At 47.5% G+C, this 18,738-nt stretch overlaps 1 protein-coding gene across 1 annotated transcript in view; it reads right to left on the bottom strand.

Annotated features, from left to right (window-relative positions):
* Positions 1–18,738, bottom strand: part of Dpf3 (double PHD fingers 3) — a 249,781-nt gene that overhangs the window by 82,055 nt on the left and 148,988 nt on the right. The window contains exons 5-7 of the mRNA XM_071607396.1: positions 16,996–17,091; positions 7,017–7,095; positions 6,684–6,722 (exon numbers count right to left, since the gene is read on the bottom strand). Of these exons, the coding sequence (XP_071463497.1) occupies positions 6,684–6,722; positions 7,017–7,095; positions 16,996–17,091 (214 nt within the window). The remainder of the gene's footprint in view (positions 1–6,683; positions 6,723–7,016; positions 7,096–16,995; positions 17,092–18,738) is intronic.

Below are 18,738 nucleotides of genomic sequence, written 5' to 3'. Positions count from 1 at the left end.
AAACATTCCTCAGGCAGGTAGACTCTGCAGACGTTTTATATACATGATCACAGTTAGCCTTCCCCACGAGCACCGTCCCAACTGCACACCCCAGGAAATAGAGACTCGAGGAGCAAAATGACCTCAAGTCCCAGATAACAAGCAGCAGAGCCACAATCTGACCTTAGCCAGATCAGAGCACATTCTTCTTCCTCAGCTCCCTCTCATCTGCCAGGACCTACACCCCTCACCAGACTTGTGCCAGGCCCACGGGCCTCTCAATTCTGCTTCTTGGAAATAGCAGGACCTTATGCAAAGATATAACTACAATATTGTTGTTAATAGTGAACAGAATTTTTAATAGTAACAAATTTTAAACTGGCTAAACATGTACCAAGTAATATACTGATTGCAAATCTGGGTCACAGCCATAAACTGTGGCATGGCCCCATGATGAAATGCTATATAGCCCTAAAAAGGATGTTGTAAAAACGTATTTATTGCTGGGCGAGGTGGTGCACACCTGTAATCCCAGTGACTCAGGAGGGTGAAGCAAGTGGATCATGAGTTCAAGGTCAGCCTGGGCAACCTAAATCTAGCAAGACCCCATCTCAAAAAAAAAAAAAAAAGAATGTATCTATTGACATGGAAAGATATTCCTCATGTATTCTTGGGAAGGGATGAATCCTAAAGCACAAGGTAAGTTATCTTTGAAGAGTAAGAATACGGGTAATTTTTATTTTTCCTTCTTTGTATGTCTATACAACATTATCTTTTTTAGACTTTTTACACACATTTTAAAAGCACTTTTTCGGGCTGGGGGCTATAGCTCAGTGTTAGAACACTTACCTTGCACTTGTGAGGCACTGGGTTCGATCCTCAGCACCACATGAGTGTGTGTATATATATATAAGATATTGTGTCCATCCACAACTTTAAAAATATTAATAAATAAATAAAAATACACTTTTTCTACAGGAACAAATATCATTTCCATAGGGAAAAAAAGTTATTTTAAAAAATAAAAAGAACCTCTGCCAAAGTTAACACCTACCCCATTATGGGTCATCTGTGTCTTTTGGGGGAGCAGGGGGGTGGATAACAGGAGTTGAATTCAGGGGCACTGGACCACTGAGCCATATCCCCCACCCCTATTTTGTATTTTATTTAGAGACAGGGTTTCAGAGTTGCTAAGCACCTCACTTTTGTTGAGGCTGGCTTTGAACTTGCCATCCTCTTGCCTCAGCCTCCCGAGCCACTGGGATTACAGGCTTGTGCCACCACACCCATCAAGTCATCCATATCTCAATAGGAATTATGTGTCACAAAGTTCCCAATAAGTAGCATCTAGTGAGAGTAAGGCTTCAACTGGGTGAGAAAATGATTCCAGAGAGCACGGGTCACAGTCCAGGCTGCGTTTGGTGGTAGGTCTGGAGGGGAAGGAGCAAGACAGAGCACTAGAGGGGTGGGGCAATGGCCTTTAAACATTTAAACGGGCTCTGCTTGGCCAGAACAGAGGCACTCATCCTCGGGGGATCAATCCCATGCCACAGGCCCTGCTCCACAAATCAAGTTTCTGGGGCACTGAGCCTTCCCCACACCCCCCGCAGCCCATCCAAGGACCTGCAGGATATAGCAGAGGGGACTGAGTGATGAGCCTGGCCTCCCTGCAGCGACAAGGGCAGCAAGCCTGAAGGCCACAATATTGGCTTTTTGTCTGCAGTTCGAAGTTCAAAGCACCAGAGCCTTAGAGAACGTGGGCCTTAATGCCCTCCAAAAAAAAAATTTTTTTTTCCACCTAGGCCACAATACTCCTCTGATTGCCTTTGCTGCACTCAGGTATAGGTGAAACCAGGGCGGTTTGAAGGAGGTGGAGGTCAAGCAGATTTCCTGGGACTGCAGTGGGTGGGGGCTGTGTCTGCCCCGTCGACTGATCCACTCGTCCCAAGGCTCCTCTGGGCCCGTGACACAGTTTCTGTGATGTCTCAAGATCTGCTCCTGCTTCCTGTCCTTGAGACTTCATGTCTCCTGAGTTAAAAGGCTCATTGTTAAGCTGCTGCCTGGGAGGGAGGGAGCCCAAAGTGCAGAGGAGAGGTGCCGAACAGGGAGGCCCAGAGCTCAAGATAGGGGCCATCTCCGCAAGGGCAAATGCACAAGCAGGTGCCACCGCCCATGAGTGCCACCGCCCATGAGTGCATTAGCTGGACACCCTTCTCCTCCAGTACACCACCAGGAGGCCAGATTCCAGGGCAGGAGGGACACCAGACCCTGCTCTGACACTCCCCCCACTGGACAGAGTTAAGCCCTTGCTGCTGGGTTTCTGGACGGGAGAACAGCCTGATGCCTTGTCTCATCTAGGATCACAGGCCACACAACTGAAATACACGTGTAAGGGGCGAGGGTGGTGGAGACAAGGATGTCACTGAAACAGGTGGGGCTCAGACAACCCCCCCCCCTGATGTGTGAACCCTGGACAGGACTCACGGGTGAGTCAGGCTCCTAGGACACCCTCCATCACGTCTGTCTGTCTTTGGTCACTGATCCACCCCAATGCCCTAGTTTGGGGAGTGGAGGGAGTGATTTTAACAGATTTAAATTTAAAAGACTCAAAAATCATATAATCTTTCCCATTCCACTTCAATTATAATTACTACCTGACTCCGGCTTGTCAACCTGACACCGAGAAGTCATCTGTCAATAGTGGACAGGACTTCACTTCATAAATTAGGTACATGTGCTCATTAATTAACTTTTAAAACACATTTTTTTTTCCTTCAACTCTCAGAGCACATTGAACCAGCAGTTTATTCAGGAGATGTTCTGGGGTATGTCAGTTCTGGAGCTGAAGAAAGAGGTGCTCGTATCCCAGTGTTAGCATTAACCATCTGTGTGACCTTAGACAAGTCCCTTCACCTCTCTGAATCTTCCGTTTCTTCACATAAAGTGAGATCGTCTGTCCTTGTATGTTAGGCAGAGTGCAATACATGCTGTGAGCACCAATTAACAGGAATTACTATTACAGTTAAAAAAATAAAAAATAAAAAACTAGGGGAGGGCTGGATAAAGCTTCACCAGTCACTTCCACTCTGCCCAGTGAAAGTGCAGGCCTTGCTCTGCGCCTCTCTGAATGGCTAAGTCTCAGAGACAGAACTTTTTCCATGAACATCACCCCATCTACCCCATTACCACCATCTTTTCTATCATGTTCCTTGAACAAACAAAACAGAAAAGTGGGTCTCTCACCAGGAGTCTGCCTGGTGACGCTGACAGAACAATTCCTCCTCCCGGGAGGAGCCAGGAAGAGGAGAGGCGAACTCTTGAAATGACTTCAGGAGCCCAAACCCAAGGATTCCTTTCACATGTCTGTCTCCAGTTATCATCCCACCTGTAAAATGGGCTAATGAGACAATGAGGAAGTGCATTGACATCACGTGCTAGATTGCTGAGTTTTATCACTGCTGAAAGAACTCGAGAGGAAAGAGTCTAAGAGGCCAACTAAACCACCAGATGCCAGCCAGTGGCCATCTGCCTGGAGAATCTTGGAGCATGAAGAACTTTAGACTAAAAGTAGAGGCTGGGCATCCACAGGCCAGGAGCCTTGGAGTTTGAATGAAGGGGACCAGTCAGCCTCCAACACCAAGAGACATAAGACTGCCCCCTAAGAAACACTCAGAAAATGCACGTTGTGGGACTGCCCCTGTGATTCTGGCAAGAGGCCCAGGAATCTGCATTTTGATAAGCAGCTAGGTCATTTCTGGGCAGGTGGTCCAGGTCCACACCTCTGACAGTCACCAACAGCCTTCTCCACCAAGTCCTATTCCATTGCTTTGTTTGTGGGCAACAAATGTGTCTCCTTCAGCAAGAGACCAAAAGAGAAGAAACAGAACTTTAATCCTCAAGCTTGGAAACTTGCAAGATAATTAATAGAGATGGGTTACTTGCTGGAAAAATGAAGTATTCATACACATGCCATAGATTGGGTAAAAAAAATAAATTACATTCAGGTGATTTAATATTTCTGAGATGGAATAAATTCAATGGCTAAGTGAAAGGCAAGAAGCAAACTATCTATCACCTGAAGTTAGCAGCCAAGATGATATTTCAACCACCCATTGTGAAAGGGACGCTTGGACCAACAACACAACAGGATGGCTGGACCCAGGAAGGGTTAAATACAATTGCATCTGGGAAAAAAAAAATGGCTTATTATCACTCCACAGAAACCCAGAGAGAGGGGTTGGGGTCCAAGGTGACCTAATATTTTCATAAATAACTCGAAAGATGGAGTGGGAATTATGCAAATCAAGCCACAGATGATACAAAAATGGCAGGGACTGCAAATCTGTGAAGAATGAAATTTAACTAGTGGGCAATGTCTTTAAATTTGCCTTGATTGAATCTTGTATATTGAAGTCACACATTATCGTATCTGTTTATTGAGACTCAATGGGGCCAAATGTAGAGTGATTTATGGAAGGAGAGATAATCCAATGCATAAGTAGAAAAGTACACACACCTGGAGAGACCCTGGCACCAGCCAGGATGGTGGCACTGATGGGGGAGTGGCTGAGATGGTGTACCAGGCAACCAGAATGTTCTCTGCTGGTGTGAGTTGTGCTAGGAGCTGGTGTGTAAAACCAACAAGGAAATGTGTGTGGCTGTTGGAACCACTTGCTCTGGATGCTACTTCCAGTGAGGATGCGGTGCTTAAATGCAGACCTGGATTGGAATTCAGAGTAGGACTGCACAGAGATGGTGAGGTGGAACCCTGGGTGGACCAAGACTACAAGGATGTTAGGAAATGCTGACTGTGCCTAGATGTCGGACAAAGGTGCACAAAAGACAAAAGGGGCCTGTAGGAGAGAACATTTTCCACTCCTATTAGGAAGAAACGATCATTCAAAGCACAGCGGGAATCATGAAAAAAAGGGCAGCTTATGGTAACTCCATCCCTGGGGATGTTCTAGAAAGGCGACCAGACACCTCTCTACTTAGGATGCATTAGAGATTATTAAAAGCATTCCTTGCCCAGTTCAGGGGTGGGGGGGTGGGCCTCCTGACCTCTCCAAAGGTCATTTCTATCCCAAAGGATCACATGTCTGAAGGGCACTGGATAAAAATAAAGTCTATTAATCACGGAGCTGCCACACAATGTCCTAGGAGAGCCAGAATAGAGAAGGGCAATCTACAGTGGACCTCACTCCACTGAGGAAGGAAGAGGGAGGCTGTGCACATCTGGGAAGAGCCAAGGAAGCTGCCACTGAGATTTCCAGAAAGGCAACAGCAGCCTGTACTTAGGTCCCCCCCAAGCACTGCAGGGTAGGCAGGAAGGAGAGACCCTGTGGACAGGGAACCGGAACACAGCAAATGGCACTAAGAGCCCCTAAAAAAAGACAGGCACTTTGGAGGAGAGGGTTCGACCCTAGTACTTTGTGCAGAGACAGCAGGCTTGGTGGAGATATCTACAAGGGGGCGCAAATGTCGAAGAAAGGGGACTGGGAAGTGAGTGGAACGTGAGAAAGGGCGCACAGGGTGTGGCCGGGAATATACAGGAATACTATTGGCAGGGCTTCCACCAACTACTAGAGTGAGTGAAAAGCTAACCCCAGGATCTATGATAGCAGAAAATCACCAAAATGAAAAAAAAAAAAAGCTTTTTAAAAGAAGACAGGTGGCAATGCCCCAGGTCCACAACAGCTATTGGCAGCCTTGTGTCTGCGGCAACCAGACACAGCTGGAAAGCCTGCTCCGTGGCGGGTCTGTGGACCCTTCCCAGCCTGAAGCCCAGAACCAGTCTCCCCAGGACAACAAAACTGATCCCCATCCAGGAAGCAAGACCCAGGCCAAAGCAGGCACCCAGTGGCATTGCCCAGAGGCATCGGGGCTGTGCCCTGCTTCCTCCTCATTCTGGACGGCAACTGCCTGGGGTGGGATGTCACCTGCGGGAGTCATCTCAGGAATTTCCTTGCACGGTGTGTTAAACAGCCAAATGGGGGTCATAGAGTTTGAGTTCTTCTAGCAAAATGTTCTCCAAACAGCTGTCACCCCACCAGGCCCGGAATGAGTTTTTGAAAATCACAAGAGGCCAGTGAAGGAGGAAGGAAAAGGCCCCACCTCCAGGGTCCTCCCTGGGCCCTCTTTCCCCTGGCTCACCCCCTGCCTTGGGGAAGACGGATGGGGCACCCGGGGAAGCCCCATGCCCAGTCCTGCCGCAGCGGCTTCCCTGAAGCCCCTTCTCCCCTAGGACAGGGGTCTGGGAGATCAGAGGAGAAGGCAGGAAGGAAGATCTTCAGGAGGGTGGATTTGAGGGCTGTCCTTGCCATGGAATGAACAGATGGTGGCCGATACAGGGAGAAGACGACAGGGCAGGATGCTAAACCCACCGCCCCCTGCTCTGGAAAGTGCGAAAGGACAAAAGCTGCTGACCACAGTCGCTCCTCAAGCTGAAGGTCTCTCGAGAAACAGCACAGTGACGGGGGCTCCCTGCCACCCCTCTCTCCCAGCCCCACGTCTGCAGACCCCAACCCAGGACCAGGCAGTCGCCTGTCCAGCAGAGGTTTCTGAAGCAGCAAGAAAAGTCTGGAGATGGATGGAGGGGTGTTTATTAAAGTGAGTCATCGTCCCAGAGAGATTCCTAGGTTGTCCTACCGAGGACAGGGAGAGAGAAGGAAATTAAAGAGAAACAAATGAAAAGCCACAAGCGCCTTTGTTGGGGGGTGAGTTATGCTTTTGTTTGTGACTCTCTGAAATGGAGAAAGAAATAGAGGATGAATCTTAAAAGAGGTGGAGAGAGAGAGAGAGAGAGAGAGAGAGAGAGCCTGAGGAAGGCCACCAAGAAGGCACTGCCAGACAGAGAGGCACAGGAGGCCTCCCCGACGGGCTCCCCTGTGCAGACACCCTGGCTGCATCAGGAGGAGGGGACACTGGTGGAGGAGCAGGTGGGCAGGCAGGGTGCAGGCCCAGGAGCAGTGGCCTGGCTGCCACGGAAGCAGAGGGCAGGGTGGGGCTGGGGCAGGAGCCGAGGCGCCCATACTTACTGTCACAGACGTAAGGCTTGTCGTGGTCTTCCTGAGAGGCAGCGTCGTGCCTCCTCCTGCCACCCGCAGAGCCGCGAGCCTGGGAAGACAGGGGGGGTATGGGGATGCTCGTTATTATGATGGTCACACGGCTCAAGAGCATGCGCCCTGTGAGGCCCTGCGTGCCTCGCCTCCATCTCTCCCACACCTTCGCCGCAGCACCAACGCCAACCCGGTTTTACAGGGGAGGAAACTGAGTCCCAGAGAGGTCAGGGAACTTGCCCCGAATCCCGCGGCTACTTGCCTGGGTCATCTCTTTAAGCGACTCCAAGGAGGGAGCACTATCATCTACATTTAATGGATGACAGGACTGAGGCAGCAGAGAGCAACGAGCCCAAGGTCAAAAAGAACAGAGCCAGGACACAAACTCAGGCTGAGTGATAAGCCCACGGCGACCGAGTTCCTACCTGGTACTGGGGCTTCCATCCCACTAGGGCCTCCTCCTGGGGCTTCAGTGACCCAGCAGGAAGATGCCAGCCCTGATCCCTGTGCTAATCATCTGACTGGCATTATTGGGAGCAAATCCTGGTGGGAGAGGAAATGCAACTGCAGTTGTCACTCCACTGCCCACTCCCCAAGTGTCCCAAGAGACAGCCAGGCCTAGTATCCAGGCCCAGGACACAAGCCCAGACACAGGGGAGCTTCTGTCCCCTTGACGCTTGACCTTGAGTTGGGATGGTTTCGGGTCAGGTCTCCCTGTGTGGTCTGCCTCGGGCCTCCAGCCAGTGACTTAAACCTTGACCCTCACAGTCTCCTGACGTGGCCCTGCTGTGTGCATCTCCCAGGGGGGACCGCATGAGAAGTGGGGGGGATGACTCTACCTTCAGGAGAAAACCAGCCCAAGAGGTCGCTGGCAGCTCTGCCGTCCAGGACAGTGGCTACAGGAATGCGGGAGGTTTATTTTTAAATCTCTGTAAGTCCCACACTGATCACGTGGATAGCACCCTACCTCCTCCAGGTCATTCTTTGGTAATGAGTAGCAGTAAACTCCCAGCCAAGGAAAAAGGCCGGCTGAGGTCTTTGGGGACAGAGAGGAAGGGGCAGCAGATGAGAAATGAGACACAACAGCAGCCTGGGGTGTGGGGGAGATGCAGCCGTCTCAGGGCCTGGCCTGCAAAATGGCCCTGGGGGCTCACCGTGGGGAGGCCCGTACCCCAGGCCCCGGGCCCTCGCACACTCACAAAACACCCACACTGCACGATCAACCCCACCTGCCAAGCTGCCGCCTCTGCCACCTCCTCAGCTTGTCTCTCTCCAAAACAAACTCCTCCTCCCTCCCTCCAGTCTCTTCTCTGCCTCCCCACCCCCCAGCCCTGCACGAGTGACAGCCAGCCTCCCTCCTCCCCTCGCCCTCATTACTCAGAGTTGACCCCAAGAGGGAGCTGCCAGGCGCTGGCAGTCGCCCCAGGGCACTGACAGGCACCCATGCCCAGGATGCCAAGGGTGGTCGCCCTCGTTGCCTGCACCCCCCCCCCACGCCACCTCAGTGAAGCCAGGGACAGCTTGACGTGTACAGCCCACAGCCCTGTCACAGCCGCCAAGAGCAGGTGAAGGCAAGTCAAGCGGAATGACGAAGAACAGCAGCTGGGAAGGGGCTCGGAGAGGAGAAATACCTCCAGGGAAGAGGAGGGGTCAGCAGAGAACTGGAAGCGCCAGGGCTTCCGGGGCAGCTGCTGACGGAGGAGCAGCTCTGCAGAGAGCCAGGCTCGCAGGGCTGCAGGGCTGACTCCCTGGGCCTCAGTTTCCTCCAGCTGCAGGATGGGGATCTGGGTCGCATGGCACCTGGGGGGACGGGTGAGGTATTCTTCTAAGGCAGCAGCACCACAGATCCCCTGAAAGATCTCGAGCTTGGCCACTTGGAATCTACCTGCCCTGCTCAAAAGTCACCTCCTCTAAGAAGCCCTCCCTGACCACCTTCTGTCCGCTCGATAGCCTTTCCTCTGTCTGATCATGCTTTCTCACAGCTCTTGCGCTGGCTGGCATATAATGTGTACATGTGTTGTTTTACTTGCTCACTTTCTGTCTGTCCCACATGAGGTGGAGATCAGTCTATCTAGTCCATCACTATTCTCAGAACTAGGCGCAGGGCAGCCCTTAAACGTTTGCCAAAAAAAAAAAAAAAAAATGAATCCATCAATCTGGCTGGAAAATCAATTATTGGTGGTCTCCTTCACTCTCTGTATCCACACGCTACTGATTCTTCCTTCAGAGATCGTTGCAGCCTTCGCAATTCCTTTCTATTCCACACCCTGAACCAGGAGCTCCTCAACTGCTCAAAGAACCCACCAGCTGGGCTGTTCAGCCAGTCCTTCCTGCAAGACTGCCAAACCATGTGGACACAAGGGAGAAGGGACAGGAGCCCATGGTCATTCATGCATTCACACATTCTTTCATTGCCACCTATGACCCACTTACACATCCAACGGCAGCCTAGTGCAGATCTCATCGGGTTTACCCCAACTCAGCTACATCCACGTTTTTGTTTTTAGTGGTCCCTGTCATGGCTAGTCTCTCCTCTACCCAGCCACATCCAATCTATGCTTTAGCCCTGCTATCATCCCATTCTTCCAAAAATCTTCCCCTTGCCGCACTGAAAAGTAAAAAGAGCCATGTGGACATAGATTTGAACACCAGCTATATTAGCCAGTCTTTGGTTACTATAACAAAATACCTGAGGCAAGCTGCTTTATAAAGAAAAGAAGTTCATTTTGACTTATGGTTCTGAAGATGTAAGGTCTAGGAGCCTCATCTGGCAATGGTCTTCTTGCTTGCAAGCTTGAGGTACCCCAGAGCATTATAGGGCAAGTGTTAAGGAGCATGTGTATGTATCATTCATGGGAGTGCCACCCTTATCTAATGACCTTATCTAATCCTAATCACTCCAAATTCCATAGTCAGATTAAGTTTTCGCCTCTGAACACCCAATTGGGATTAAATTCCAACACACGGAGCCAGGAGGACAATCAAACTGTAGCATCAGCCATGAGACTTGTACTAGTTACTTCTCAAAGCTTGGGTTTTCTCATCTGTAAAACAGGAACAGCAACACCTCCAGAGCAAGTTGTTGAGAGGGTTAGACCTAAGGATATGACCCCACAGGGACAGTGCTAAGTCTATAGGAAGTGCTTGATAAATTATTTTTCCCTCCTTACCTACATTGAACTCTGTCTTTTTTCATTGCTGCTGTTGTTGTTGTTGTTTGTTTGTTTGTTTATTTTGTTTTGTTTTGCTTTTGGTACCAGGAATTGAACCCAGTGGCACTTAACCACTGAACCCCATTCCTTTTCTTTCATTCATTTATTTTTTCTTTTTTCTTTTTTTTTGAGACAGGGTCTCGATAAGTTGCTTAGGGCCTCACTAAGTTGCTGAGGCTGGCTTTGAACTCGTGATCCTCCTACTTTAGCCTCCAGAGTTGCTCGGATCCTCTGGCTCTGTTTGCCCCTGGTTAATGCACTGTCAGAAACCTGCTGTGTGCTCATTGCATCTTAAGTTTTAGCATCTTCTCCTTGATCTGATTCTGAGGTCCTTGAGGGCAGAGATGGCACTTCGTACTTTATTATGAATCACTAACACTTAGCGTTCTGCGGGGCTCACAGCATGCAGAGCTCTTTCCTGTGTATTAGTTCAGTTAATTCTTAAAATAACCTTTGAATTAGACCGAGGAGTAGTATTATTCCTATTTATCATTTGATGAAGCAGGCTCTGAGAGGGTTCATGACTGTCCACAGTCACAGGACCAGTAAAAGGAGCAGAACCCTAGGTTTTCAGACACTGTTATGAAACCTTTGAAATTGATTTGCCAAAAAAGAACCTGTCTACACTCTCTGAGAGCTGCCCACCTCATTGCACTCCGCCCCACCCCACCTCCCATTCACATACTGGTGGGCCATGGCAGCCATGATTGTACCATAGGACCCTGCCCCATAGGCCACGGCTGATTGGCTGGTTTAGGATTCGTCACATGATTTTGGAGCTAATCAGAGCCTACCTCCAAGCTGGGCCAATCCGATTCTACCTCTAAGGGACTTGGAATGGGGAAACAATGACCCACAATTAGTATAAGCCACTTGAACTATGGGAACCCATAAATTCTGGAGCTATGGGGCAGAGAGAGGAAAGGAAAGTTAGAGGAAAGGAAGAATGAAGGAAGGGTCTGGGGTTGTGGCTCAGTGGTAGAGAGCTTGCCTGGCGCTGTGAGGCCCTGAGTTCGATCCTCAGCACCACATAAAAATAAATAAATAAATAATAAAGGTATTGTATCCATCTGCAATTAAAAAAAATAAATAAAACAAGAAGAATAAGGCAGAGAGAAAAAAAAAAAACACAAGGGCCAGAAGAGGCCCGGGTTTCTTACTCTTCCCCAGTTCTAAATTCCCTGCCTCTTTCCCGCCTTTCCTGTGGTTTGGATCTTCAAAGATTGCTCAAATTTGGGGCAATGGCCCAGCAATTTTTCAAATCCTCCCCATTTTTGCTTAAGCCATCAAGTTTTCTGCAACTAAAAGACCCTTAACTAGGGCAGACGGTCCAAGCCAAGGGCTAGTTCTTCTATAACAGTTGTTCTCAAACAGTGGTCCCGGGATCCGTGTCAAAACTATTTTCATAATAATACTAAAACACTATTTGCTTTTTCCCTCTCATTTTCTCAAAAGTGGATAATGGAGTTTTCCAGAAGCTACATGACACGTGATGATGCTTTCACTGTGAGCTTAGGTATTCTTAAGCTTAAAATTTTTGTTTTAATTTCTAATGTAGCAAGTCACTAGTGAAATAAGTCTCACTGGTTATAATCAGAACAATACCTTTGCAGGGGGCTCACAGTGATTTTTAAGAGTGTAAGGAATTGCTCAGATGAAAAAAAAAAAATTAACGACCATTGCCCAAAACCTTTGCTACTGAAAGTGTGGTCCTCAGACCTGCAGGGCCAACAGCACCCAGGGTCCTGTTAACAAGGCAGGAGCTCAGCCCACACATCCCAGACCTGATGCCTCAGAATCTGTACTTTTCCAAGACCTTTGGGTGCTTCGTATGCACTCTTAAGTTTGAGAAGCACCAGACTGCACCATAGTGCATCAAAAAATACTGATTAATAGATAGATTCACTGATAATACTCAGGTGGATGACTTAACAATCATTTTATGAACCTTAACAAGCTGTGATTTCTCAGGCTAAAGTTATCATAAACATACTTGTTAATTGTTAGATTTGAACTGCTCTCACCCCTCAGGGAACTTACATTATCAGAACTCCCAGAGCTATTCCCTTTGCTTGTACCCTCCCTTCTAATGCCTCGCCTTTATTAAGCACTCAAAATTGGCTGTGTATTCTTATTTCCATTTTACTATAGAAGAAACTGAGGCCCAGAGTACTTTTACAATGTGGTCACAGTCACAGAGTTTATATAATTTATCCAAGGAGTAGAAGGTGATGAAGCTGGGGTTTGAACTCGTGGGTTTGAAGTTCAAATAAGGCAGAACCCATCTTGTAAACTCTACCTGAGCCCTGACTTCCTCATGTGTACACAGAGCACCTGAACATCTTGTCAACCTGCAGACCCTGATCCAGTCCATGTAGGGCAGAGGCTGGGCTTCTGCCTTACTAATGAGCTCGCTTGCTCCAAGGTAATACTGAAACCACAATCCAGGACTACACATGGAGGAGCCAGGCCTAGACTACCCACGGAAATGGGAGGAGTTATTGACCAGTAGCCATCAGCTTAACTGAGGCTGTGGGGGAAGTAGTGTCACATGCTATTGAAGCACAAAGAGGCCCACCCATACCTTTCTGGGTTCTTCCATAGCTCCCACCGTGGATGGTATGTCCATAATGTCATTGTACAACATGGAACCAGTAGCTGCTAATCGGCGAGCACTGGCTGAACCCCAAGCTAGTCTCAGCCCTATCCTTGCTGTTTCAGGCCTTCTCTAGGCTCCCCTGAAGTTGGGGGTACAACTATTATTTCTGTCATAGTTTGGATGTGAGGTGGCCCCCAAAAGCTCACATGTAAAACAATGCAAAAAGATTCAGAGGAGAAATGATGGGGTGGCGAGAGTCTTAACCCAATCAGTGAATTAATCCCTTGACAGGGATTAACTGAGTGGTAACTGAAGGTGGGTAGGTGTAGCTGGAGGAGGTGGGAATTGGGGCGTGGCTTTGGGTATATATTTGTATCTGGCCAGTACAGTCTCTCTCTACTTCCTGATCATCATGTGAGCTGCTTCCCTCGGCCACCTTCTTCCACCCTGATGTTCAGCCTCACCTTGAGCCCAGAGGAATGGAGTCAGCCTTGTATGGACTGAGACCTCTGAAACCATGAGTCCCTAAATAAACTTTTCCTCCTCTACAGTTGTTCTGGTTGGGTCCTTTAGTCACAGCAGCAAAAAAAGCTGACTAAAACACTTTCTGTTTTCCATGATTCAGTCATTCATTCAGCAAGCTGGGCCCTGGCTACATGCTGAGCATTGAGCAGGCACAACTCCATGGAAAAAGCACAGAGCTGTCTTCAAATCCTGGCTTCTTCCTGACAAGGCTGAGTGATCTTGCCCAAGTATTTAACCTTTGGGGGAGTAATAATACCAACTTAAAGGAACGAAGGAAAAAGTTCCAATCAATAGAAATATACCAGGAACCACACTTGTCATTTCAAATTTTCCAGTAGCTACATTTAAAATAAGACAGAGGATCTGGGCTAGGGTGTAGCTCTGTGGTATAGGGCATTTTTAGCATGCTCAAAGACCCAGATTCAATCCCTAGCACTCAAAAAAATAAATGAAAATAAGGCAAAAAAAATTTTTTTAATGTACATTTAATTTTACTAAAACATAATTTATTTTAATAATTTATTTATTTAACCCATCTATCCGAAATATTATAATTTCAAAATCTGATAAATACTAAGATTGATAACGAGATGTTCTATGCTCCTGTCTTCATGCTAAGTCTTTGAAATCTGGTGTGTGTTTTCCATTTATAGCACTTCTCAGTTTGGACCAGTTGCTCCATGTGGCCAGCAGCCTCTGCAATGGACAGTCAGAAATATAGAATGTAGTGTAAAGCACCTGACACAAGTCATCACTGTCTGCATAGTAACTTCATTGTAAAGTGCCCGTCGCATTGCCTGGTTTAGAGTAAGTACATTGTAAGTATAAATGGCTGTGGCTGCTGCTATTGCTATTGACAATCTCACAGAGCAGACACCCAATTCCTATTCACTGACTGCGAGTCCAATCTTCTAGATTTATATTGAGAGTGCAGAAAATGTTAAGAGGACCATTTTCTACAGTCTACTCTAGTAGGTTTGGTTCAGGAGACAGGAAGCAGGTCAGGAGTTACACAGGCCTTGAGGTTCACAGGAATTTCAAGCTCCAAAGCCTTCCTCCAAGATGGAATCAGACATCAATTATTTTGTAGGCAACCCCACCTGCTGAATGAAGTAATGAGTCTAGGCAAGTTCGTCGGTGGCTATGAAAATCACTAGGTGAAAATTTGTTGAGGAAATTTATAAGGGAGGAATCAAGCTGGCAATAAATCTACTGACCAATTCAAAGACCACTAAAAGCAAAAGAACTGGACACCATGTGCCTCCAATAAAAGGTACATCTCACCACCAAGGAAAGATTCTTGCCTACCTCAAAATAAATATTTATAGATATACACACACACACACACACACACACACACACACACAAATAACCTCAATCTATTTAAGTCTCTAATCAAACAATAGTAGTACGTTTGTCCACAGGAAATATGTTTCGAGACTCCCCATGGAGCACTGAACCCTAGATAGTACCAAATCCTATAATTTAATGCCTTTTCCATCTTAACTAAGCACTTATCATGCATTGCGGCCATAACTTCTGCAGTTTGAGGTGCAACAGCAAAGGTAGTAGGAATTTCTTTTTTCTTCCTTACCATGTCACAGATAAAAGATTCTCGCTGTTGATCTTAGCAACCTCAACATCTGATATGTTTTTTCTTTCTTTAAGAACTTTCACCTGTTCATTTAAAGGGAATACTTTATGGCTTCTCTTTGGCGTATCCAAATCGCAGGCATCACTACTCTTGTGCTGTGGGGCCACTATTAGGTAAAATAAGAGTTACTTGAACACAGTGCTACAAAACTGGCACAGTCTATCTGGTAACCTAGACAACCCTATTGTGACTAATGGGAGGGTGGCATATACAGTGTGGATGCGCTGATCAAAGGGGCGATTCGCATGACAGAGCTAGACAACCCAAGATTTCATCACTCTACTCAGAATGGTGCATGATCTTAAATTTATGAATCAGAAGTTTCTGGAATTTCCATTCAATATTTTCAGACCAGGGTTGACCACAGGTAACTAAAACCATGGAAACCAAAACCATAGAAAGAAAAGACAACTACACCAGTTTCCAGGAAATACAATGGAAAGAGGAAGACATAAAAGCACCACTACACCACCAAATCCTGAATGTGAGAAATTCTACAAGACAAGCCAAGTTCTTCAACAAATCAATGGCACAGGGGTTTAACACAAAAATGTCTGTGGTAGAGAGTCATGAGAAAGAGGTATGTGTGGAATAAAGGAGACGTAGGCTGCAAACCAACCAACCAGCACTGGACATTTTTTGAGAAATCAAGGGGAAATGAACAGAGGCTGGATAGTAGCTATTAAAATAATAGTCATTTTTACTGAGTATGAAAATGAAATCTATTAGAGATACACTCTAATGTCTAGGATTTGCTTCCTACCCACTCCTGCTCATGAGGAAATAATCAAACAGATAAACCAATGAAAAGTGGGAGAAAAGAACAGATGAGACAAAACAGTCAAAACACTGGCAACTGGTGAAGCTGGTGACAGTGATATAAGAATGCACCATCAGACAGCTGGCCTGCCCGCACTGAGAGATCCCTGCTCCTGTCAGCAGGTCCGAGCATCTGAGCCCATGGTGCGGGCAGTGCTAAACTACAAGCAACTGTCGACTGAGAACTTGCTGGTGATATACAGTTCAAGACCCTATCCCAGATCTGCTGAATCAGGACTGCTGATCACAGGTCCCTAGGAATCTGCATTTAAAAGCTCTCTCAGAGATATTGTTGTCCACTAAAGCATAGGGGCTGTGAGAGTAGGGAGGCTTGCGAGAATTATTATTGGACCCAAACCCACAGGGCAAACTTCTTATCTTGAGGGGAAGGGTCCTGCCTGCAGCCTGTAGGAGCCAGACCCTCCGGCCTAAGAGAGTGAATTCTCCAGTGGGGAGCCTCAGTTTACCCCTGGAGGGTCCTCTCCATCTCATTACTATCCAATGCCCTTGCAGACCACAGAAGGTTAACCACAGAAAGCCCCTCTGGGCTTGTACATGAGGCCTCTGGAGAACCAACCTGGGGCCTGAAAGCACCACCCTGGCTTGGCTCTCTCCCCGCCGGGGACCATCCACTACCTTGTTTTCATCCCTTCTACCAGGGGTTTCCCTCTGCTCATCCCAGCTCTGACCCCTTCCTTGCCCCATCCAGACTCCAAAGCTCATGCGAAACCCACTTGGGGACCATCAGCTGCATTCCCCCTTCTTCCCCAGCAGGCTCCTGCTCCCAGCCTAGGGAAGCGCACCCCCAAAGTTTGTGTCCTGACCCTGTCATTCTGGGATGACCTCAGGAAACTTTCAGCCTTTTTTCATGACTGAGTGATGGGCCCAACAGACACCCTCTCCTCCTCCTCCTCCTCCTCCCCCGCAGAGTGCCTTCTGCCTCCTCTCATCCCTCTTGCCAGCATGGAACTCCTCCAGGCTCTGACCGGATCAGAGCCCCTCTGGAGTGTTCCTCTCTGAGTATTCTCCAAGCCAGACCACGAGTGTGAGATCATCTCACTTCAGTGGGACCTGGAATAAGTCCAGGGATCGATTATTGGGCCTGACCTCAGCTCTGCTCTTTCCTCCCTTGTGGCATCCCCCACTTACCCGTCCTCTGGTCCTATTCTTTCGCTTGGGAATATCCTCTTCTAAATCCTCTTCTTCATTCCCTTCTTCTACATTCTCATCATTTTCCAAAACCCTCTGGAATGACAAGAAAATCAGTAGAAGATTTGAGAAATTAAATGCAAAGGAGAAAATCGCCAGAGGGTCATTCTTAAGGTGTTCCATTTTTTTGTTTTGTTTTGTTTTTTGCTTTCGTTTTGTTTTGCAAAGTGAGGCTGCTGTTCCTGATGCTTGGGAAGTTGAGCTTCTGAGATGCTGCCCAGGAGTTTGACACTCCCCGAGCCCAAGCCCAAGCCCCTTCCAGCCAAGACCTCCCAGAACACCAAACTTCTCCACTCTTTGAGCCCAAGAAGAGTTTTCTGAGAATACTCTGGCAGTGCTATGATTTGGATGTGAGGTGTCCCCCAAAAGCTCATGTGTGAGACAATGCAAGAAGGTTTAGAGGAGAAATGATTGGGTTATGAAAGTCTTAGACCAATCAGTGGCTTAATCCCCTAATGGGATTAACTGTGTGGTAACTGAAGGTGGGTAGGGTGTGGCTGGAGAAGGGTACCTGGGGGTGAGCCTTTGATATATATTTTGCATCTGGTGAGTGGAGGCTCTCTCTGCTTCCTGATCATCATGTGAGCTGTTTCCCTTCACCACACTCTTCCACCATGATCTCCTGCCTCATCTGGAGCCCCAGAGAATGGAGCCGGCCATCTATGGACTGAGACCTCTGAAACCATGAGCCCCCAAATAAACTTTTCTGCCTCTACGGTTGTTCTGGTCAGATCTTTTAGTCATAGCCATGACAAAGCTGATTAAAACAGGCAGAAATGCTTTTCTATGGAGCCAAGTCATTTTTATCAAAACTTACTTTCTTTAATGTAATCTTTCCTTTTGTACCTATCAAAGGCCACCTCAGAACCATGAAAATGTGTTTGTCCTTTCCTTGCCATTCTGAAACCTGCCCTAAAAAAAAAAAAAACAAGTACCTTCCTGCTCATCTGACCAGAATGTAACATTAACGTGCTGCTCGTAAGAATCCACTTTAAAAAAAAAAAAAAAAGATTTTCATGATAGTTCATGACTTGTCATAGAGTTTAAAGATCATGCATTCAAATGATCTCTCTCCAGTAGCCCTGGGAGTCACAGAGAATCCAATTTCCATTTTACAGGTGAATAAAACTGAGGCTGAAAGCCATTTTGATGGTTCAAGATCATAGAGGGAGGGCATGAGTAGAATAAGGTCAGGTTCATGAGCTCCGCTTCCCGTTGGTTTCTCAGACCTCGGGAACGAGGACTCCAGGTTCATCACAGTGCACTCTTCCTGTAGGGACCTGAGCACTTCACTCCCCTTAGAAGAGGGGAGGGAAGAAGTGGAGTATGTACCCCCAGGTTCAAGGGAAGGTTCAAAGATCATGGAGACCCAGGCCTTCACCATGGGAGTAGGAAAAGAGGGAAGGGGCTTGGAGCTCACTGAACTCCATATCAGGGCCCTGGGAACTTCTATATGGGCTCACTGTGTGACTCAGTTCCCTCATTTATAAAACAAAAATCAATTCAATCTTCATTCATATCTAGTACCGACTCCAAGGCAGGTACTGCACTAAGGCAAGATGCAACATAGCAGAGTCTTGGCCTCAAATCAACCCCACAGTCTGCAGAGAAGAGAGGACAGATTTAAAGAACATGCATAAACACATAAGGCCAGTTGTTATAAAGTCAAGTTCAGGGTACATG

Source organism: Marmota flaviventris, chromosome 2, assembly GCF_047511675.1.
Source record: "Marmota flaviventris isolate mMarFla1 chromosome 2, mMarFla1.hap1, whole genome shotgun sequence".
Classification (NCBI taxonomy): Eukaryota; Metazoa; Chordata; class Mammalia; order Rodentia; family Sciuridae; genus Marmota; species Marmota flaviventris.
This window is presented reverse-complemented; position numbering and strand designations above follow the sequence as displayed.